Source organism: Electrophorus electricus, chromosome 22 (assembly GCF_041902795.1).
Source record: "Electrophorus electricus isolate QZ-2024a chromosome 22, ASM4190279v1, whole genome shotgun sequence".
Classification (NCBI taxonomy): Eukaryota; Metazoa; Chordata; class Actinopteri; order Gymnotiformes; family Gymnotidae; genus Electrophorus; species Electrophorus electricus.
Window position 1 is genome coordinate 16,154,808 of NC_137518.1, and position 23,507 is coordinate 16,178,314.

A 23,507-nucleotide genomic window follows, 5' to 3' on the forward strand; every position below is an offset into this window, starting at 1 on the left:
GTAGATTGGATGGGTTGTTACCAACATCTGGTGATAATTTCATGTCAATAGCACCTTTAGAAATATATTTACTTAGACAATTGGTGACGTGTTCAATACTTATTTCACCCGCTTTATATGATGCCAAAATAGGCCCCTCAAAAAACTCAAAAAGTAAGCCACATTCCACATACTTCAACCAGGAAAACAAACGGATATTCCCAAGGGATTTTTCATCCATAATTGCAGTATATATAAATTTAATTAACAATATAAATATAATTATCATAAATCCAATTTTCAAATTAATTTGTTTTCTTAATAAATTCTAATAAAAAAAATCTTCCTTCAAACATGTTGTCGCTCCTTCTGATTTTATGAAGATGCGATATAAATCCCACATTAGCATACACTGGCTTTTCTGGTGACCTCCTGTTGAGTATCAGGATCTACTGATAGTGCACAGCAGCAGTGGAGAACCTGAACAAACATGCACCTGTCTTAGAAATGCATCTGATAATCTCTGCAATCAGTTTCATTGTGATCTCTGGGCAGACGGTCTCGCTCCATGCGCGTCCTCATGTTTAATAGATAGGAGCGAGGAACTGGAGACGTCTGCTGGCAATTCAGTCTGGCTGGCATTCATACGAGACACGTTTCCTGAGATCAAATGTGATATTACACTGAACCTGTGCCTTGTTTGTTGTCTAAATAGGAACCATGTGATGTGGTGGGGTGTGTGGCAGGCTGGATTTACTACTGGTGGTCTCTTGGGCCACAAATTAATAAATCTGTTTGGTTTTTTTTGTTTGTTCGCTCATATTTTCTTCCCTTTTAGTCAAATGAAATGAATAGATTTGCAGAATATGTGCAAACACTTCTCGATGACTTTTTGTACCTTATTTTTGAACAAAGAGTTTTGATGTTGTACACAAGTGCATGAATTATTGAGAGGTTTTGTTGTCAGATTTGATTTGCTCCAGCCTTGAACAAACAGGAACACACAAAGATTTTGTACTTATCCAAATAAATGTAAATTTTCTCTCTCTTAGTACTTCATATTACCCTTGTCCACATAATAACAACAACAACAACAACAATAATGAAAATAATGATAATTTGCTATGTTCAGATGGATGATATGAAACTGGTACGACCAAATAATGACTAAAGGGCTAACTTTGATAAGACAGAAGCAGGCGGTGGAGAAAAATGTTGCACATATGGAGATCAGTGCACAGAGAACACCTTCAGGATATCTGTCTAGGGCCTTTCCCTGACCAGGAAGCTCACAGGGTGTTGAAGGCACGTAGCCGCACCTGAGTCGGAGCCGGCAGGCATCTGATCCGCTCCGCCACCAGAACCGCTGAGCCTCATGGCACACAAGCCTTAGGCCTTTATCAGCAGCGTAGCCTAGCAACTGACTTGTCATGTGCAAAAAGCCCCCCAAACACACACAGGCAAGGCACACACATACACATCCATGCTCCTATGACTTCAAAAGCGCAGGCGCTTGTGTGTGTGAGGACAGCTAACAAGTCAGGAAACGAAGTGGGTCGCTGCTGAACTGTATTAATCCAACTTTGGCAGGTGCTACAGAGATCACCCCCCCCCCCCCCCCAACCCCATTTTAGCTGGATCCATTTCTCAGGATAAGCCAGGCTGGCTTCTGTTTTGGGAAAATAAGACCAAGGCCATAGACATGAAAGGCCGCTGAGAAAGGGGTTACCTAAAACCCGCTCCCTCTGTTCTTAGAGGTAAATCCTACCGCTTTTGTAGTACACTTCACAACGAAATATACAGCCAATCACCATCAGGTTTATCTATCCCTTGCGATCCTGTTAACAAGGTTGTTTCAGATTGGCTGTCTCTGCTTGTGCAGCTCGTGAACCCATAGGTCAGAGAACCACACATTTCGCTTGCTCTATAATTTAATAACGAAGAGGTCGACTGCATTTAACAAATCCCTCTGTTGTCCAGCTACCATGAAATGTTTTAGGCGCCAATTAGCAAAAATGCTAGAGAAAATGTGTCTAATTAAAGCATGCCGAGATAGGGGCATGTGTAGGCTTTCCTCGCTGAACAATCACTGGCATGTCATCACCCCTTTGCCGGTCTGATTAGCTAGTCCGCCTGGTCCAGTCTGCTTCGCTTGCAGGTTTATTTAGTTGAAAGCAGGAGAAGGAAAGTAATATTCATATGTCTGAGAGCTTTTGTGTGGAATGTCCTATCATTATATAAGCAAAAACAAAATTTTCATTCAAACTGTGAAGCTACTTGAATACGCGCTCTGGGTTATAGTCACAGCATCACAAACAGAATATTATTTATATTATTATTATATATTTAAAGATGCCATTATTGTGGCTTAAATATGGAATTCATGCATGCCAGTTTAGTCATCTTGTGTGAGCAGAAGACTGAGCACACAAATAAAGGAATGTATAAATAAAACTGTATTGTTCTTCTGGGGAAATCCAGTGGTGCTGCTGCAGTAATGACGACTCAGTGTGGGCGTGCGTGTGTGTGTGTGTGTGTGTGTGTGTGTGTGTGTGTGTGTGTGTGTGTGTGTGTGTGTGGGGTCTGTGAACCCTGTAGTGGCAGCATCTCTCAACTAAGCCTGCTGGTTCCGGTGTGTACAGCAGTTCATCTCTTAATTGCAAGAAATATCCGTGGCAACACTCCTCTCACTGAAGAGGAGGGGTTGCTATGGAAACGATAAAGAACCTCAGCAAGGAAGGCCTTGGATTTGAGTGGCCTGCCAGTCTGGCCAAAGGGAAAAAGCACAGACGGCGTGCAGGTGTAACGAGGACGGTTCTGAACCGCAAAAAGATGGCAGAGGAAACACAATTCAGGAGCCACAGTTTTTATGTAAATGAGTTCGTCTGTGTAATGTTAGTCACTGCTGCGGATGGAGCATGTGAGGTGCACATGCACGTACAGTCTCAGAGTTGATTTTAGCTCCTTGTCCATGCTTTTCCCCCTCTGTCCTGCCTCAGGCTACGGAGCCTCCAGGAGAGGGCTGGCCCACGGTTTACTGCAGATCCTCCATGAGAAGGTCTCTTAGTCTGTTAGGCACTCCAAAGATGTCAGACAGCCCGAACATTTTCCATTAATAATTCAGAATTTTAGGATGCATCTCACACAAGAAAAAAAGTTAGTTGTGTGTGTGTGAGCGTGCAGCAAGTGTTCTGTGTGTTTTGTTTCATATTTTATATAGTCTTTCTTCCCATAGTGATTTCTGTTTCGCTCTGCAATCTTAACTTATCTGTCAGATATGAAACAAATGGATCATTTGAAATGACAGATCCTTATTTAAATCATTTAGCTTTTTAGAATATTTGACATATAAATTGAGATAAAACCAAAAAAAATATCCGCATGATACAGCAGAGCAGAGCATAAACGTAATAAACATCTCTCTCTCGCTCACAGACTGAGTTCTGTTGCTTGCCTGTGATTATTTGTGTTGGCAACCACATTAGGAAACTCTTTAAAAAACATCCATCACACGAAGCTGCACCTTAAAGTTCAGTGGGATTTAAAGCAGCGCTCTGCTCTCCCGTGCCTCCCTTCCTTTCTCCTTAGGACCAGTCTTTTTGTGGTGGTGTTGCTGTTGTCTAAGGAATAGAGACCCAGCAGGATAAACCAGCACTGTGGTTTATCTCGGCAGCATCATTGCGGTACATACACAGCACATTATTACCATCCTTGAACGCACTATCCATTGTGCCATTATCCGCTCCTTCAGATTACACTTCCATGATGTTCAGTCCGTCCTAGGATTTCGAATCTTTTGAACAGGAAACATCCTTTTAAACATTAAACTGAGCGTGTGGATGACGCTCATCTCCTTATGCTACAAAAATGTAAATGATTAATGATCGAAGTCATGTCACTTATGCTAACCGTACACTAGTCGACTTGGACAGCCTCTCACACAGAAAACATGTCAATAGAGTTTTAGTCATGTACTATGACTTTGCCAAGACTGGGGATCTTGTAAGGTTACTATTTGCAAAACTGCAACTAGATTCCTTTTGAGATAGTTTCTCAAGCTTCTGTTGGACATTTACAAGAAAAGAAACCGTTGAACAGTGCAGCAGAAACAGAAGCAGCTTTTGGCCACAGCTGCCCTTGTGGATTGTTCTGAAAGGGAAAAAAGGTGTCTCCTCCATGCCTTGTGTCTCGTTTACCTGCCAAAAACACTCCAGGGCAGTGGGAGCTCAGTGGTTAAAGTACTTAAATTGTAATTGGAAGACTGCTGGTTCAAACCCCACTGCTACCAAGTTGCCACTGTTGGGCCCCTGTGCAAGACCCTTAACTCTCAATTGGTCAAGTTGTACTCAGCCATAATTCTAAGATTCTTTGGATAAAAGTGTCAGCTAAATGTAATGCACCCAAGGCTCGTTTCTGATTTTGTGCTGGAAAGAGCTGTTATTGGTTCATGACAATATCCATGTCAGTTTGCATGAGCCAAGACTAAAAACACACTATATTAAACACAGTTGATTTTATATGAATGCCAAGATGAGAAAAGGAGAAATGTAACAGCTAACCTGACCAGCTTACACCAAATGATCAAGATAACGGGAGCACGTCACAACTCCAGCAAAACTCTCGTGATTTTATTCTCTCGTGATTTTATTCTGACTGGAAACTGTTCGTGACAATGAAATCGCTTGAAAAGTTTAGAGTAAGGTCAGCATTACTCAACCTTATGCAGCACAACAGACAAGGGCAGTGATCATATTAGAAGTAGAGGTAAGAAAAAGGTGAGAGGTGAAGTGAGAGTGTTAAAACAACATTATCACCTTATAGAGCAATTTAACACCAGGTTATCATGCCAGTTTAGTCAGTGGGGAATGTGACACACTCACACACACGCACACAGCTTCTAGTATGTGCTCTGCATATTTGCAATTGCTAGCACTGTTCATCTAAAACCTTAAAACATTCGTTCCTTTCTGACCTTATATATCCACCAACACTGGTACCGAAGTTTAAGGTTTGTTCTTAAAATTTACTTTTAGTTAGAATATTCTTAGTTAAGATGTGTAAAGAGGCCATCGCCTTCAATTACACACCATTTTACATATTAAACAGTTGGAGCAAGGGTGATTTGGCAAAGGTTAAAGACAACGAGAAAAATCTGACCACACAGTTTCATGGTATGAAATATAGATGATGAGAACATTTTTTAGTTACTCCATATTAATGAGCAAGAACAACAGCCACCATAACATTCAATTATTGTCATATTTTCACTGAAGTTGTACTCGATAGCCTGTCTTTCCCTATTGTGATTCCACACTTGTTCTAATGAAAGATGCTCTTGTAATTCATCTGGTAGCGTGCGTTGCTAGTAAAACCAAGGTCGTGGGTACAAGTCCCAGAACGCGCACATCCTGTGATATGGATAAATATGTAAGTCTCTCTGGATAAGAGCGTCTGCTGTAAATGTAAACGCAACTGAGCCCTGAAACGCACAATAACGGCCAACACTGAGGGAGATTTTAATGGGCTTCAAAACGTTCGGTGCGTCCTCATATGTGCGTATTATTTCTACCTCTCTGCAATGAAGGAGGCGTTTGAAGAAGAATGATCTAACCTCTCCAAAAATGTTCAAACTCTTGAGTTGCCACCAAGCACGCCGTAAGAAGGGTGGTGTGTTCTGTACTGTACTGCTGGCGGTGTAGAATATTAACAGAGAACTCTGAGACTTGGACTGCTAAGACTCGGTGGGTTCTGATGTCGAGCTATACAGTACTTATAGATAAATAGCATGTCAAGGCAAAACTAAAGCTTAAATAATCTTCCAGATAAATAATGGCACGGAAATCTTTGGCGCTTTCTAACAACTACGAATGCTGTTTGGTCTACTAAAACTGTACTATTCGTGAAACAAGATCATGGCAATTAAAAAAAATGAATTACACCAACAGCACCAGGCAAGCTAGAGTCGGTCAGCTCGTTACGGCCCGCTGCAGTGAAAATGAAAATTACAGCTAGCCTGGTCACTACTCAGACACGTAAAAAATGAGCAGATTACAGTGTCTAATTTGCAGTCTATATCAAAATTTTTAATCCAGGCTTTCAAGCGTCGAGTAATCGTGTGAGGACGGAGACAAGGTCTTAAGAATGGCCTGAAGAATGATTAAAGAATAACTTCAGTGTTCATGCTTAATAATATCTAAAAGTCGCTCGAACAGTACATTACGAAGTCATACATCTCCCTCCATTTTCCACTGCAGTCTATGTTTGCACAAGGTAGGATTCAAAATCAGGCAAGATAATTAATGCCCATCTGGAGGGAAAATATTTGTAAGCTTGTTGAGTGCCATTCCATAGACTACCATACAATAGCTTGCGATGGGTACTCAAACGCTCCATCTGCTCCTAAGAAAATTAAAGTAAATCAAATAAACAATTTATTTTGTTCAGCTGAAGGGGCCCCGTGAGCACATAACAAACACGGTGGAACGCTTCTGCCCCCTGCTGTGTCTTCCCTGAAACTGCTAGAGAGTTCTCACAGAGGGGGAAAAAATAAATTAGAATAATATTATTGTTATTGTAATTTCTGTTCAGTACAATTGCAGCTCAAAGTGCCAAACAAAAACATTTTAAAAATAATAATAACCATATAATAACCCCTTGCATTTATGACCAGAACACTAAGACCAGACCAGAACATCAGGTAATGGTTTGGTGAAATGTTAACTTACAGAGATGTTTCAAAATGTAAAGGCAGGTCACCATGTTGTGTTTACAACAAAATGAACAGTGTTGTTTATAAGAAAACATGCTAGCACAGAGTGCATGGCGAGAGCAAATTAAATATGCACTTACATCACATTGCATTACATACAATAGGATATTACATACAATAGACTACTAACACTCTCACATACACAAGAACTTTTAGAATGCCAAATTATACAAACAGACGATCTCTAACAGAAACAGGAGGTGATGAATCCTGATACGTGAAACAAATGTGAGAGACATTCTGAAAACTGCGGTCAGTGCTAAATAAACAAGCAAACAAACAAACAAACAATTGTCAGGTCTTTTTATTCCTATTGGTTCATTTAGACTTTGACCTTGCACCGTTTTACGTGCTTGTTCTTCACACTCTGGTCTTTGAAACGTCTCCCGCACTTTGGACAGATGAAAGGTTTCTCTCCTGTATGGATCCTCACGTGGGTCTGAAGGTGGACATTTTGCTTGAACGTTTTACCACAAACATGACAGTGAAACGGTCTCTCTCCTGAATGAACCCTGTGGTGAATTTTCACGTGAGTGGACGAGCGGAAGCTCTTTCCGCACACCAGGCACAGATTTCTCGCCGGAACGTGAGCGCGGCTGTCAAATTCAGTCCAGCAGTGGTAGCTCTTGAGGGGAATTGGAGTGGCCTTGTGCACTGACTGTGCTCTTCCTTCTTCCAAAAGCCTCGGGGCACAAGCATAGAGAAAACCATCACTGAATGTTATTTGAATACAATGCAAACAGAAATGTACGAGCTACATATCAATACTAACAGCTGCTGAAATCGATTCTATTTCCATCTGGCTAGATCAGCAAATGAGTTGCATTTAGCTTGCAATTTAAACACACTTTGGGGGCACTCTTTTGAAATCATGAGCTGAATTCACCCCTAATAAATCCATGTGATTAAGCTGTTAAGTAAAATGTGCAATGGCTGAATCTGCAGTACTCGCCTACTGTCGGTCTGTCGCTTGATCATGCTGGTTGCTAAACACAACCATACGACTCAGAGAGTACTGCTAATACTTAAAGGAGAAATAGCAAACAATACTTATGAAAGTGATTATTCATTTATTTTACTCACATGAGCAGTGCTGGACTGCTGGGACATTTATATGGACAACTTGGCCACATCCACTTTAATATACTAATTGAATCATATTACAGAGACATTTTTTAATAGGTAATCAGTAATCTGTAAGGGAAGACATTTTTTAAGTAATGCTCCGAACCCTGACTGATTTGCAGCCGCTGACAACTCCCAACTAACACTAAATGTTGCTAGTGAGATTTTAAAAATGAACTATTATTAAAGGAGCATTTGTGTTTGTAGTTTGGCCTGCAACAATCTCTGAGCACATGGCAGTGGAAAAATATGGATTCGCTAATTGCATAGGATAAGATTTCCTATGAAGAGGAGGGGGGACCTTTCAAGATTAAACACAGAAGGCATGACTAAGAGCCCATCTTCCTGTGCAGTTGCATTTGTTTAATACAGATTGTTGTAAAACTACAGCTTGATGACAAAATGATTTCCTTTTATTGAAAATCATATTTGTGCTAATGAAACTCCACAAGCAATCGTCTGAAGTCTGACAACAGTGAAGCAGCTTTTTTATATCTGACTTTGCTAACTTTCAGTTTGCATGCTGAGCCATGCATGGTGCATACCGGTATTCCTCCTTACTTCACGGTCCCCCCTTGTATCCCGTTTTGGAAATGTGTCCAATCATTCACCATATGCCAAGCTTGCCTTTTGTTGACAGCAGGGACTCTGATCACACGGTCTGACGAGGACAGCGCTATCCTCCCTCACATCGGCACGTCATCTCCAACACTTTTCGTCGGAGTTTGAAGAATAAGATAATGATCCAAACTATCCAAAAACACATCATTTGCTTTGATGTACTTTTCAGTTATGTTTTGCAACACATTACCGCATTCTCCGCTTGGCCGACATCAGAGTAATGGAGCAAAAAAGAACGGCCGACTCACAAGGCAGCCTGAAACGCTGTTTTTTTGACAAGTTTGACTGGGACTTGGAGCAAGGAGAGCATCTTCTCAACCAGCGCTAAATTAAGACCTCACACTGTACAGCGCTATGACCTCCAAAGAACGCAAACGCCATCCAGTTCAGAGAACTCCCACACAGCTAGAGGCCAACTGGAATGGCATCGGAAGGGACTGCAGCAACAAGCAAGGATGGTTTAAGTGCAAACTCCAAGTGTTACATCAACCAGGGACACCACTAAGCGACTGTTGAGCAATCAATCCTCCTCCTTGAAGGAAATCAGTCACATTAGTCCCGTGATTCGCAGCCCCAGACAATGGTGTGATCTGATGTGCTGTGCTACCTCAGGCTCCACTGACCTTTCACTCACTGAAAGCAAGAGCATGCACTAGCATCAATAGCATAACTCCACTTTACATTACACCATCACAGTGTAGATACACTATTAATCACCACTATCACCATACCATTACCGTACATGCCCGCAATGTAACACAATTATCTATACTTGCTGTGTGCACTGCAAGGGCAGCATATCGATACATCTGCACACGCTGTAATATTACACACAAAATGAGCGTTAAATTATACTGCAACTGACGTTGGTTACACTAACAGCGTATTGCCCAAACACCGTGTGCGCGGCTGGTTAAATGTTTACATGTGCTTAGAGTAGCATTTGTAGACGGATTCTGTGACGGACCCTGACACAAAGGTAGATTAAACAGCTCAATTCCATCAGGTCACAAAAGGTTGTGCTTGATTGTATAAGCTGTTAGACCGCAAGCTACAAATCACGCCAAATTAAGTTTGCAGTTTGCTCATGTGTATTTGTAAACTGCAAATCAATAAACCCTTTAACTTCCTTGCCACGTTACGTTAATCAGCCAGAACTGAGCTCCTATTCATTCTTTTAAACTGCAACTAATGTGAATTTTAATGCACAGTGTGAACTAATGTAATACACACAACCACAAACTTTTTTTTTTGTCATTGTTTCGATGTACATGTGTAAACATGCACAACCATATATTTCAAAGGCATCTTTAATGATGTAATTTAATGTTCACAAAAACTCTAAAAATACATGTGCCCACAATCAAATGAGTAAGAGCTTAATTTAAGTCACCTTTAATACACTGTAAGGTGGATGTACACATGTACGTCTTGCAGTCTTCAACGCCAAGACGTTCATCAAACAAATAGGCAGCAATGCAAAATGTGAAGTAAAGCTGGATGAGAATAGAATAGAAACCAGAGGAATCCAAAACCTCACCAGCCTTCATTCACTGTTTATAAACACTATGAATTGTGTTCAATGGCACACGTTGCATGCCTCAAAATTTGAGATACAGTTTTATAGTCTTAAATGCAGGCTGATAAACTCCACACTTTTGGTAAATGATAACTCAGCATTACACTATATCAAAAATAATGTGTTTATTGATTTTGGTTCATGAGAACATTAACAGGAATTATACTAGACAATCAAGAGGAATCAACAGCAGGTTGCTTTTCTCAGTTCTCACCGTTTTTCTCTCTACTTCTTTTTAAATAACTTCTATTTAGTCAAATACATCCTAAGTTTCACAAAGACAATGATGAAACATTGAACGCCATATATGAGCAAATTTCACATGAACAACACAAACCTATAGCATTTATTTGTGACTGTCTCCGACTTTCATAACTAACAAAGATTTGTTTCCCTTTTAAACTGTTCATGTTGAATAAGCAGTCTCATCAGACAGTTACTCTTCCTGTAACAGTGGAATATTTGTCAGACCCTCTGGCAAGGGTTACTCTAGTTTTTCCACGCTAGTGCGGTAATCAGGATCAGACCAGTCCGGTCTGGGAATGACCTGTGTAACCTGGTTTCTCCTTCAGGGTGCTGGACTTGAATCGACCTTGTCTGAACATTCTAAGTCATCTGCATATTGATGGATATGGATTCCAGCGTGTACAGGCAGGGAAGAGAATCGCGCATGCTTTAGGTTTAGCAAATTTAGAGGATGCTGGTGTGTCAGATGCTCAATGTCTAATTGCTTCTAACGGCTGGAAAAGGTCAGACAAGTGTGTATTTCTCTTCACTGCCTTTGAGCTTTGAAATATCTGATTAAACATAAATGTTCACTGCATTAGTCCTACACTACTACTGCAATTATGAAACCTTCAACAGTGCATGGGCCAGAAGTTATGATCTTTTTTTTGTGGAAATCACTATATCAATCACCTTGTGGCATCTTAAACCCCTTATTGTCCAAGCGTTACTTTAAACAGATAAGCAGGGTAAATCGGACCTCACATCTCTGTCTAAAGGTAAACAAAAACAAAAACAACAACAAAAGGAAAAAAAACAATGGTAAACAGAAGGAATAAATCACATGAAACACAGCAGATAGAGAGTCTCTAAAACTCAACCACTGGAGATCAAAAGGCAAAAATAAACAGGTTCAAACACCTCACCGCTCTTAGTGCAGATGTCTGGAAATCCTCTACGAGTGGATCTCTTCAGCACTTTCCAGGTGAACCTTAAGGTGTCTGTTCCGGGCACTTCTGTCACTGAACCTCTTCCCGCAGGTGGGGCAGCTGTAGGGTTTTTCCCCCGTGTGGATTCGAACATGCACGTTGAGGTGACTGGACTGCCTGAAGTTTTTGTCGCAAAAATGGCAGTGATACGGCTTCTCTCCGGAGTGAACCCTCAGGTGGATCTTCAACAGTCCGCGAGACGTGAAGGTCCTTCCGCAAACCACGCATAGGTTGGCCCCCGCGAGGCTGTCATCTTCCACGGGGCCCCCGTGGAACATGGCTGAGGGTTCCTGTCCGTTCTCGCTCATCTCCTCAGTCAGGTTTGCCAGGTTTGCCTGGAACCCTAAAGCGGAGCCAAGCAAACAGTTGTTGAAAACTCTGCGCTCGCAGTCGGCCAAAGTAAAAACACAGTTCTGCGGCCTGTTACGTGACGGAGGGCTTTGGTCTTCGTCCAACAGCGTGACGTCTGCAAGGCTGTCCCCCAGTATTCTACACGCTGTCGGCTCTGTGCTCTGCTCCGTTTTTCTCTCTCTTCCGACTTTTAGCAGTTTGCTTTTTCCGCGAGCCCTTTTCATGCGATATCTAAAATTGACATTCAATGAATCTTAGCAAAAAAATTTGCATACAGACATGTTTACTTAAAATTCATGAGATATATTAGAAAATATTAGAAAAAAATGTAACCCTTTAACTGCCACTCTTTTGATACTTAAAATATAATAAAATCGTTTGTCAAACATGTTTTTATAACAGTGCTCTTTATTTGGTCTTTGCAAGCTTTAGTCAAACTCTCCCTTCTCCAAATAGGTTTAACAAGACCTAACAAGAGATTGTGGTGTGATGGGATGAAATGAAGAAACCTTTTCAGGGCAGAACACAAACTTTACTGCAATAAAGAAAACAGAGTACATTATTCTCTGCACTCATACACAACAGCATAAAAGCAAGATGCAAGTTCTACTGTTGTCTCACGGCACTGCTGAGACCATCAGAATGCACAACGCATGAAGAAAGATCTCACCACTTTACTGCATATGGCTGCACACATAAGAGTAACCCAACAGCACCAGGTATCACAGTCGGTGTTTTAGGGATGTTTCACACGTGAGCTTGTTATTATCATCCTCCTCCTCCTCCTCCTCCTCCTCAGCATCAATAATAATAATAATAATAATAATAATAATAATAATAATATACAAAATACACTAAATCGGTTGTTCCACATAAACTACGAGAAACTGGCTATTTTTTCTCTTCACATATAGCGGTATGATCTATGTCATCTTTGCTATCTGTGATCATATAAAATACGACTCTTTGGGCTTTCACTCCTGTAGGCCCCTTGCACCAGCATGCCAGCAGCAGGCGCTGTGGTGTCGAAACTCACTCCGGATAAAAGCCCCGTTCATTCTGCCTGCTCTTAGGGAAAGGCACCTGGAGCTTTTTCTAGATGTCCCCACAAGTGGTTCATTCATGAGAGACAAGGGGAAACGAAACAAAACAAAACAAAAAACAACAAATAATAAATCATCATCATGGCATAAAGCTTCCTTAGTTTAAAATTACACGGCCTTTTTTTCTTTAAAGAATGTATAATGCATTATGCTTTTAAAAATCGACTATAAGTATTCACTGCTTCTGAATAAAATGAAATTTAAAAAAAAAAAAGTCAAAACATACACAGAATACACAAAAAATGAGCATGGGTATTCTCTTTTGCACAGACCCTTCCGCTGAAAGCAGCAACGGTTTTGGACTTCCACTATCCCCACAGGGTAAAAGAACCCAGCAGGACGAAGGCACTGCCTCGCTGCCTGTGATTACGAGCGAGACCTCCCTTTCTAGTGTGCACCTCGGAACCCAGGCCGCCTTCCCCAGCAGCCAAGCAATCCGGCCAAGAGCGATCCGTCCAGGAGCCGAGCGATCCGTCCGGACCGCATAATCTGACTCCCTCAAACCGATTGTAAAACCAAGTGGACAAAAACAGCAATTATATTTAATTCTTGACTGTCTTTGGTGAGGCCCTCAACAACATAGCAGTTAACTGATATTTAGTATTAACAATTTCTAACATTATCGTGTACTATTAAACAAAGAAACTGCTGTTAGCACTCCCTTAACTGATGGTGATACCTGGGGTTATACTGAAACAGGTACCATGTGGATTAAAGGAAGATGAAGTGTGTCTGTACCTCATCCTCTCATGCTCCCTGCACGGAGTTCCTGACAGGAAGTCTTTGTAATGTGATTTCCAACAGTTCTGAAAGGCATAACATATTGGGGAAAATATCAATGATATTGACCTTACATAATTGATTATTACGTAAAGCAATCCAAATATGACTCTTACTAAATATGGCTATGGCCAGTGTTTGTTTAGCAAAAATTCATATTTGGATTGTAATGGGAATTTATGAAGTACAGAGCATGTATAATGCAGAACACTACAGACAACAAATATGAGATTGTTTCAAATATGATTATGTGCATAATTCAAAGTTCTTTTCAGATCGTCCTCCTCTTTTGTTATTGCACTCAATCAGCAATCGTTATATCGCGCTGGGCTGTTTGTATCGCTATATAGTACAAATCAGGCACCCAGTGCACAGTTAAAGTGTGCATGTAAAGCCACAGCTATTTCCACAGAACACTACAGTCACTGCCTGTTTTTTTTAAAGAATACTAAACAAACTGAATCATTATAACTATGTCTTACCTCTGCTGCTGTCGCTTGTGGTCTGGAGCAGATGAAAGCGGCTCACAGGTGCCTCTTCCGCCGATACTGATGACGTGATTGGCCGGAAGCTCCGGCTGGCATCGCCGTTGGGGCTGTGGCGCTCCATGCAGTCCTGTTACGGCCTCGGGCCTTTTCATGCTGGCGCTAAGGCTTACACCTGAAAGCTAACGTTCCAGCTATGCTTTGCGAATGCTGTCTTTAGCTTTGTCGAGATATTATTCTATCGAAACAGTTTTAACATGCCATGCGCTTTTCCGAGGAGAAGATGAAAGCACTGGATAAGTTTGCCTGCCGACTGCCGTGAATGCAAAAAGCAACAAAATACAAATGTGTGTGTCATTCATATAATTTTACGCATTCATGTAGTTTTACGCATTGTAACCATGACGTAGATTATAAACCCAGTATTGCATTCTTTAGTTTTACATGGACACTGAACTTGTTTAATATGTTCAAGTATCCTCCAGTTAACTTCCAGTGCAACCTTGAGACTCAACATTGCACCATTTGAGTATCTAGCACAAAGTACCAGATGCCAGATATGTAATTTAACCACAGAAAAGGCAGCACTGAGTTTCCAGAATAATACTTAAAATATTATATTATTCGATCTTTTTTGGATTAGCTGCATGCATGTCTGTAACCGTATGTGCACGCGTGTTTGACACCAGACCTTCTGAAGTGCTCTAGATCTCTGCTGTATTCAGTATAGAGGGTTTGAATACAGGGTAGTGGCCACCTCTTCTGAGACAGAGTTTCTCAAAATAGCATGCGTGTCATGCACTTATGCACAGTGTATTAGAATGCTCCTAATGCTCTAATATTGCTGGATCTGGGTTGATTTCATTCAGACCGTCCTAATTCAGGCTAAGGGCACATGGGACTACAGCAGTGTTAGTGAGCTGGTTTAGGCACCTTGGACCAGAGAGCTGTCAGGAATTGTCAAACAAATTGTGGTGACAATGTAAAAAGAATTACTTTACCTTACAGTTTTCCTATTTGGGCAAATGATAACGAAAAAAAATAAAGCTGAACTCCAAACAAGCCATCTCACCACAAACGGCTCCACAGGTTTTCAGGAACGTGTACGGAATGCAGGGAGCTCTCCTTAGGGGACTGGGGATATTACACCTTGAAACCACATGTATACAGGACACAATCATTCCTGTATTGATCCAATCTCCTCCATTAGCTCCGCGTGAGCCTTCATGAAGAACCAAACTTCCTAGGTTCATCCCACTCGCTGCTAACAGTGTACCAGTGAAATGAGTGGACAGTTAAAGGGTTAATGAAAGCAACATCAAACGCATACCTCTCTCTCCTTTGGGTGAGCTCTTTATCCTGTCCCATTGGATCATAATTAATGCATCGTTTATGCAGGGTAACTCTTGACTTACTCGTTAATGGAAGCTGAGAAAGAGAGAGGGGGGGGGGGGGGGGAGAGAGACACAGCCAAATTACTCTCAACACTTTCCACAGATGGCAGTAAGAACACTGAAACATTTTCTCTGAAAACATTTGCTCAGCTTCACTAAATTTTTCCTTCCCATTACATAGCAAAATATACAATAAATGAGAACTATTTCCCAGTCTGTCCTCGCACATGCATTTTCCTAATGCGATACGTGAAGGGCTTTGGTTCTAATCAATGGCAGGTCGTCTCAGAGCAGCGCCCAGTTCCGCACTGAAGTGGAAAATCACTGCTTAAGAGAATTGGGGAACATCTTTATTTGGGTGTGTGTGTGTGCGCAACAAGCAGGGTGCTGTGAACCAGCCGAGGTAGTACACCAGTGAATGTATGAATTTATGGTGTGTCTTTAGCTTGGACCTATATTTGTCCCCTGGTATTCCACCAGAATCACAGCCTCCCATTTGATTTCAGTGGCATGCCTACAAATAACTGCTATGGTGTGTATGTGGAAGAGGTTAGGGATTAGAGTGAAAATCACAGACTGCAGAAAAAGAGCAGCTTTAATGAAGAGATGAGCACATAAGTAAACAGAAAGCAAACCTCTGGCCCGGCATGTATGCACTGTAAAACACAGTAAAAACATAGGTTAAACCGTCAAAAACAGCAAAGCCAAAACAGTGGAACGTTGAAAGCAATGCATAACTGCAGCAAACAGCACAAACAGATATCATCCTGCAACCTACAGGAACAATCCTCTACACATACGTCCACACATGTTCACGCCTTCAAACGCCTTGGCTCTTAGAAAGAAAAGAAGGGCCGCTCGGTTCTGTCCACCACTTCATCATCTCTGGAAATCCTCCACAAATACCACAAAGTCACACCACACCGGTCCCGTGACCGGCGTCTGACTCTGGACCTGGCAGTAGTACGCGTGTTGCTGATGTAACCTCAGGCAGCCTTTGCGACGTTTGATGCAAGAGCAGTCATAGAAGCTCCTCACATTTGGGTATTTAACCTGGACCAGGCCGTATGGAGAGCTCTCAGTGGGATCGCAGACCCGCCCGTCCTGAGTCTTACCCAAACAGGGGGCGTACGGGTGGACGACGAAGCCCGCACGGCGAGTTCTCCCGCACGGCTGCCGGGTGCTCCTGCGGACCCATGGCCCAGAGCTTCTTGGTGCGTGCAACCCGGTGCTGAGCGGCGCTGTTGCCCCTTGCGCAGCACACAGATCAGGGGCAGCCGGAAGTGAGGCGCAGCCCGCTCAGCTCCTGCCACTGCACTGGCCCCGGTGCGCTGCTCCGACTGACGGACTGCTTCCCACGAGGCCTCACGAGCTCGTGCTCTGCGGCAGGACGCCAATGCGCTGCTCTCGAGTACACAGCCAGTAGCCCTCGATCAGCAGTGGGGGCGGGGCATCGGGGAGAACAGGATGGGTGTCCGACAGCACAGGCTGCTGATAGGACAGTACGCTCCCGGCCAGGACCCTTCCGAACGCAGAGTCTACCCCCGGGCCATTATTACAGATGCCCATGGTGCAAATCAAAGGAGCTTCATCGGGGGGCATATACATGTCTGACAGCTGAGAGACTGGCAGGTCAGAGATCGAGATATCTTACAGGTCTTTCTAGAGGGTGTTCCTATTTATAGATAGGAAAAACATTATTGTCACAATATGGATATAGATGAATGACTATTAAAACATATTTTTATATGGTTTGCATGTTGATCTGACCTTAGCTGGCCATTTCAGAACTGTCTTCTGCTGAGCCTGAGACTACCATAGATTTATTGACGGGGTTTGGCCCCACTCTCTTCTTAAATAATGAACAACAATAAAGACAAAACCTGCCATTATGTTAAAGGTTAAATTAGCATTTGTGGTGACCATTGTAGTCACATGACCCGGTGAAACAATGGCAATAATCATTACTTATTGCACCTTTAAGACGCGCGCACACACACACACACACACACACACACATACACTGATTTTGTGGGTTTATGAAGGCGCTGTGTTCTCTTTCTATTAAAAATAGATTAGTAAAGGATTAAATCAGTAAGGTATGGGAAGTTTATAAGAAGCTAAACACGGGAATCACTGGGGAAAAAAAAAAAAACACATCAGAAATGCACACTAATGAAACAGCTCAAGACAAATGACCTTTGTGCTGGTCTAGCCATTCACTGCCAAGGAAAGGGTTACACTATTCTCAACCAATCAAGGACAGTGATGTGTGCAAAATGCCAACCTTCTGGTCAGCAGAGGTCTTGTGGTCAGAAACTGACCAATGATGAAATGGGTCGAGCAGAACTAACCAACTGTGCATTCCCAGTAAAAGGGGCTGACACACTTAAAACACTGCACACCTAGAAACTGTAATACGCCTAAAATCTTAATGCCTAGAATTTTATACAACCTCTATTTTCCATTTTTCCCTTCATAACCACGTTAAGACATGAACTTTGATGTTTCAAGACAAAATGCTTGAAAGACGTGTGCTGGCTGAGCGCTTAGCGCAGAGAAGGCAAAGCACTGGAGAGGACATGCAAACTGTCGGACGGACTCTGCAGATTAAGCATGCTGGACTTTTGCCATTTGTGGTCTTGCTGCTATCTTTTGAAAAGCCCTTCTAAATGCATATAAAGCACATTTTTGAGGCTGTAAATGTGTTTCTATAACATTTTTGTTACATAATGTTTCAAAGTGGTTTAATTCTGTTTTTGACTGCCTTTTTAAAATTCACTGCACAAATAAAATGTCGGGTGGTGCAACCAAATATCGACATATATTTTCTTACTCTTTAGTCTAAGTGAAATCTTTGGCATACAGCCCTTAGGGTCTGCAGTGCCTAACATTTTGTGGTTATTTTGTATTTACCATAAAATTAGATTACTACATTTTCACTGGTATTTAGTATCTTTAGCATTCAATTTTAAAACAGGAAAATTGTTTTACAAATATGCAAATGAATACATTCCACACAATGGCTATTCAGATTATGGCTATCAAACAGATGTTCACTTTAACTTATTATTTGTTGGTTTTAATGAACATTTTACCAGGTTGTGCGACCTGACAATTATCGGTTGTGCCGCGTGACATTAGTAATGATGGGACGAAGGCTGGATTTTTATTTCAATAACAAAAAAGTGCTTGGAACAACCAATCAAAAACAGGATACATCACATGAGATCACATTTAGTACGTAGTATATGGAATACACTACAGTGATTCGAGGATTAAAAAAATGCATTGTGATTTAACAGTGAAGTCATGATTGACAAAATATTTCAAAACAGGCCCAGTCCGCATGAGTCGGCCGTGTGCTCGAGCGCACGTCTGCGGGACGAGGCCGAAGCAACACCTTTCTTTCATCCCAACCGCAGCACACATCTCACCTGAAAAACCTTCAGAACTTGTCCACGAGCATCTCATCCTCACGTCTTACTAAGACGAACCTCCCGCTCAGCTCGTTTCCATCCTCGTCACTGCACTAGGCACTGGCTGAGCTCAAGCAGACAATTGTGGCGTCGCGGCATTGGCAGATATGTGGTGGGGCGCAGAAGCAGATCTCCCTGGTTCAGTAGCGATGACCAAGCGCACCGCTAACATTCCCAGCGTTCTGGGGACACAACCTCAGGCACCTCTTCATCAAAGCTTCTGGCGTGCAATTCATTCACCCAGAAGAACTCGAGGTAAGACTTTCTCTCCGATAAGCGACTGTAAAATCCGTCTGGGATCTGGACATCTGCACCCCCACGGACAGCAAAATCAACAGTGCGCTTGACCGCGAAACCTGCTCCATTTAGGCCGGGGGGGGCACCTTTTTCCTGTGACTTCTCAGAGAAGTTCCAGATCACCTTCTGGAAGCCTGACAGGAGGGGGATAGTTCTGAGCAAATAGCAGCTACGTTCCTTTTTATTTACGGTACTTAGTGACGATACCATTACTCATCACATGTAAGGTTGTGTCCCATGCCGAAGGGAAGCAGAGATGTTGGCACAGGATTGTGAACCAGCTGCTGTGAAAGCCACTTGCGCATGGCCTGACTCGAACTGCCTCCACAACATTTTTATCTTTGCAGGAGAAATTCTATGAAAAATCCACACAAAGCCACATGAAGGTGGCTTTGGCTATGCTAAATAAATAAATAAATAAATAAATAAATAAATAAAGTTAAACAGTTCAGCACATCTTCCAGTTGGTGGTTCTTTGACAAATTTGATGTAGGCCTCATGCCTGTGTGACAGAGGTTCTCTTTTCCACTGATACAAGGTCACAGTCTCTTCCGCCTGGGATTTTATGACTTCTCTCTCTCGTGGCACAGACGTTATATATGCATTACTCGATGTCTGGACTGTCACACAATTAATGGCAAGAGCTGAGAAATGCTAGCAGCTTTCTGATGACCTTTCTGCTACAGTTTTTCAGACAGTGGCTTGACTTTCTTATGGTCCAAGCAGGAATATGTGAGGATGCTCCACGTTCTGTAGATCTCCACTTACTATTCTCTTCATCAGTGTTGGGCTAGGTTGAATCTTTGCTGGGAGTTCTATGTGAACTGTATCCACTGACGCGGATGTGAAATTCCAGATTTCCTGCATGGCTCGTTTCCGTTCCCTGTGCTTTCTCTGGTCTTCCTTCCACCGCTGCCTCACCTTCTCCTGGTCTTTTCTGGACAGCTGGCTAATGGAGGGTTTCAGAATTTTTCCCTCTCTCTTCCTCCTCTGATAACTATAAAACATGAGAACTAATAAACTGGCACATTCACATTTAAAATGCTGAATGGTCTGACTACTGAATTAAAGTAATAACTTTAAAATAAACTGTTCATCCAGTCTGGCATGACAAAGCTGATCGAGATGAATTACCTCTCTTTTCTTTTTGCAAGATACGCTTCTCTTGCAGCTGGGTCATTTTTAATGCGCTCCCTGTATCGTGCTGCTTTTTCTTTACTTGATAGTGGCATCTAAGATTATTAAAAATTACAAAAAAATTCAAAAGGTTTGAAAATGTATAACATCTTCAACTTAAAAGTAATAAATATTTTAGAAATGTAAAAGATACTTTTAACTTTTAAATTTGCAATCTGACTTCCATTTGAACACCTGTCTTGGCTTTTGCCTTGGCTATCAAGTTCTTACATAAAATGTGGAAATAGAATAAAGAGTTTTATGGTAACATTTTTATCTAGTTTTGCATTGGTTGCACCACCCGACATGGAAAGTGTAAGCACCTATTTGTTGTCAGTGTTTCACTCTGCCATAAAGGTCACGTGGGGTCCTCTTGATGATGCAATATCCCATTTACTATCATTACTGCTTCACTTTATAATAAAATTCATGTTTTATAGTTGTACCACCCTGATATTTGATAACTGATCATTTGATATACACTGCTGGACAAACGTTTTGCAGTTATATCAAGAGCTTTAAAACTAATGGTACTTTAAGATTTGGTTTATTTAAAAAGGTTCTAAACATAGCACTGAATTTATTATAAAAAGTGTTATTTTAATAGGTTGCTTAGCTTGTTCATTTGCAAGCACAATTACACCACCTGACAGTTCGGAGATAGCAGAACATAAAGGAACGTATATTATTTCAAACTAAATAAACTAAATAGCCGTGATAGGCCATGAACTTAAATTAGTATTAAAAGTGAAACAATGCACTTGGACACAAAAAGAGTTTCGTCATGTCACTGCCCCACGGACTTGCCTTGGACCGTAGAGCCTTGTGCACCGGGGTTAGTCTGTAGCTCTCCAGCGCGTCCTCCAGCCCGCACGCGCGATTAGCCGCAGCGCTGCTCGCCTCTGTTCTCAGATCAGTCCCGGCGTCCTCGGGCTCTTCCTTCACGTCCTGCGCGAACGGAGCCGCGTGCAGCAGCGCGCCCGCGCCGCTGTCCGCCGTCAGCGTGCCCAGCGCGTCCTCCACGCGCGCCTCGCCTTCTCGCCACGGCGTCGGGGACGGCGGCGCGGGCTCGTCTCTGGTCGCGCTAAGCTCCAGCTTCACGCGGATGTCGGCGCCCTCCTCTCCCCACGGCTCCGCTGCACTGGCGAGCCCGTCGGGTAAGGCCGAGACGCCGGGCTGCAGCTCTGAAACGTCAAGCGCACGGGAAGTTAGCCGAAGCGCACGGGGAACAAAAGCACCCCAGTAAACCGCAGGGGAAGCCCGGCAAGCTGTGGGCAGCCCGCACGAAAACACACCGGCTGCGCAAGCTGCCCTTTTGACGCGACACACTTCCGAATGGCCACTGCGGGGTTTTTTTTGGTTTTTTTTGCGTGCTCAGACTTTACACGTTTGCACTTTGAGCCTTTAAAGTCTTTCCAAACATGCAAACTGTGACTTCCACGCGCAAGGAAAGCTCTTCTCCAGCCGCTGCTCGCTTTTGTCTAGCCGCGTTAGCTCTTTAGCTCAGGGCCTACCCTGCGCCCTGGATGCGCCCTGCGCCCTGGGCCGGCGTGTCCTGCCTCTGCACGGCCCCAAACGGCATGCACGGGTGCTTCATCGCGCCCTTTTCCGACCCACCTGAGTAAAGCTCGATGCCTGCCTCCAGCAGCCTGCTCCTGAGAAGTTCATTCTCTTGTCTCGATCGCGAAATTTCGTCGTGGTACTCCGTAACCGTGACTTCCACCGCCTTAAAGATCTCCTGAGCAGCCAGCGTTAATCGCTCCGTGAGGAAAATGCTCAGAGACTGCAGATTTGTCATGTCCATGTCGTGTTTACAGTTCTCTGCTGCTGAAATAAACAGCTAATCCAGCATCAACAAATATTTGGGTTTACTTCCACCTCCTTCTCCTTCTTCTGACATTAGAAAAAGTGCTCAGAGGCACGTATACCGCCATCATCTGGACTGGAGTGGTAACGCTCGAAAATATTTTGATGTGTTTTGTTTTGTACTCAACTTATCTGTTAGCAACACGTAAAAATCAAGCAAACAAAGATGTTAGCCTTTCTTCGTGAAGGAAAAAAAAAAAATCCCGGATCACGTTTGGGAGCTCTGATGCATGTGTTTAACTGTCATTAAAAAAATAATGAAATAATGCAACCACTCCTTACTCCAAAAGTAAAAAAAAACCAAAAAAAACCTTTTCTAATAAAACACAAAGAACTTTTTTACTCTAGTTGTATATATTTTCTCTGAATGTATGTATTCTGGACCATATGGAAAAATTCTTTGTTTAATTTCATCACACAAGAATACACACACGCACGCACACGCATGCAGACAGAAACGCCGTCTTGTTGATACATTATCTGTGCGATTGGGTGCGTGTCATACAGTGCAGAGCATTGGCTGGTGAAGAATAAGTCATTGTTTGACAGGAGCAGCTGTCTTCTCTGCTCTTCATCGTGACAGGGCGCTCAGCCACCTGCCTTCCATTCTCCAACTATGGTAACAAACTCTCTCTCTGGTCCACCTCACATTACTGCCAAAACACTCTACTATATTGTTAATTGCCTCTATGCCTAGTTTGGTGAAAACCTTTCTGCTAGGCTGGCTGGCAATAATTATAAACATATTCAGAGAGGCGTGGTAGTGCAGAGCTGTTAGGACCTAAGCGCTCAGATGTAGAGGACCAACACAGTGGGCTGGTCATTAGGATGTTTATGGCCTTAATATTAATATTTGAATTTAAGTTATTTAATATATAGATCATATACATGAGTGAGTATACATGGAAACAGTGAGGAAATGATTGATGTGAGTCAATTAATCAATAAATGCATAAATCAGTTAATAGATAGAATGTCGATGCAACTCTAGGTGGAGTGATTGGGGGCCATCAGGGTCTTTACAATCTGTCTGGATATTATGACAATGTAACATTTGTATTGGGATGACACTTGAACATATATTTTGAATAACGCTGGTGTTGCATGAGTATTACAGTATGTGACTTCTTTGTGTATTTCCGAGCATGGTCAGTTATTTAAAACGCATTGATCCAGGAGAGAGTGGAAAGAGATTAGTGGTGATGTAGCAGACGCCACAGTGCTGGCATGAACATGCCACAGACATGGGAGCACAGCTATGGTATGACTGCCATTCTAGGCCAACCCAA

At 42.5% G+C, this 23,507-nt stretch overlaps 1 protein-coding gene across 5 annotated transcripts; it reads right to left on the bottom strand.

Moving 5' to 3' along the window:
- Positions 1 to 4,298: 4,298 nt before the first annotated feature.
- si:ch211-86h15.1 (uncharacterized) lies at positions 4,299 to 22,448 on the bottom strand. Of its 5 annotated transcripts, none has more exons than XM_035520309.2 (5): positions 21,970 to 22,430; positions 21,160 to 21,536; positions 15,337 to 15,434; positions 11,225 to 11,869; positions 7,292 to 7,431 (listed from the first exon to the last, which is right to left on the bottom strand). In XM_035520309.2, exons 1-4 carry the CDS (start codon positions 22,154 to 22,156, stop codon positions 11,254 to 11,256), a joined length of 1,278 nt encoding a protein of 425 aa, XP_035376202.1. In that variant the 5' UTR covers positions 22,157 to 22,430; the 3' UTR covers positions 7,292 to 7,431; positions 11,225 to 11,253. The 5 variants fall into 5 exon arrangements, with proteins under 5 accessions (XP_035376203.1, XP_035376202.1, XP_026875821.2 ...); XM_027020020.3 differs by lacking the exon at positions 7,292 to 7,431 and having other exon boundaries at positions 10,184 to 11,630; positions 11,715 to 11,869; positions 21,970 to 22,432; XM_081705420.1 differs by lacking the exon at positions 7,292 to 7,431 and adding an exon at positions 10,184 to 11,071.
- Between the last annotated feature and the right edge of the window lie 1,059 nt (positions 22,449 to 23,507).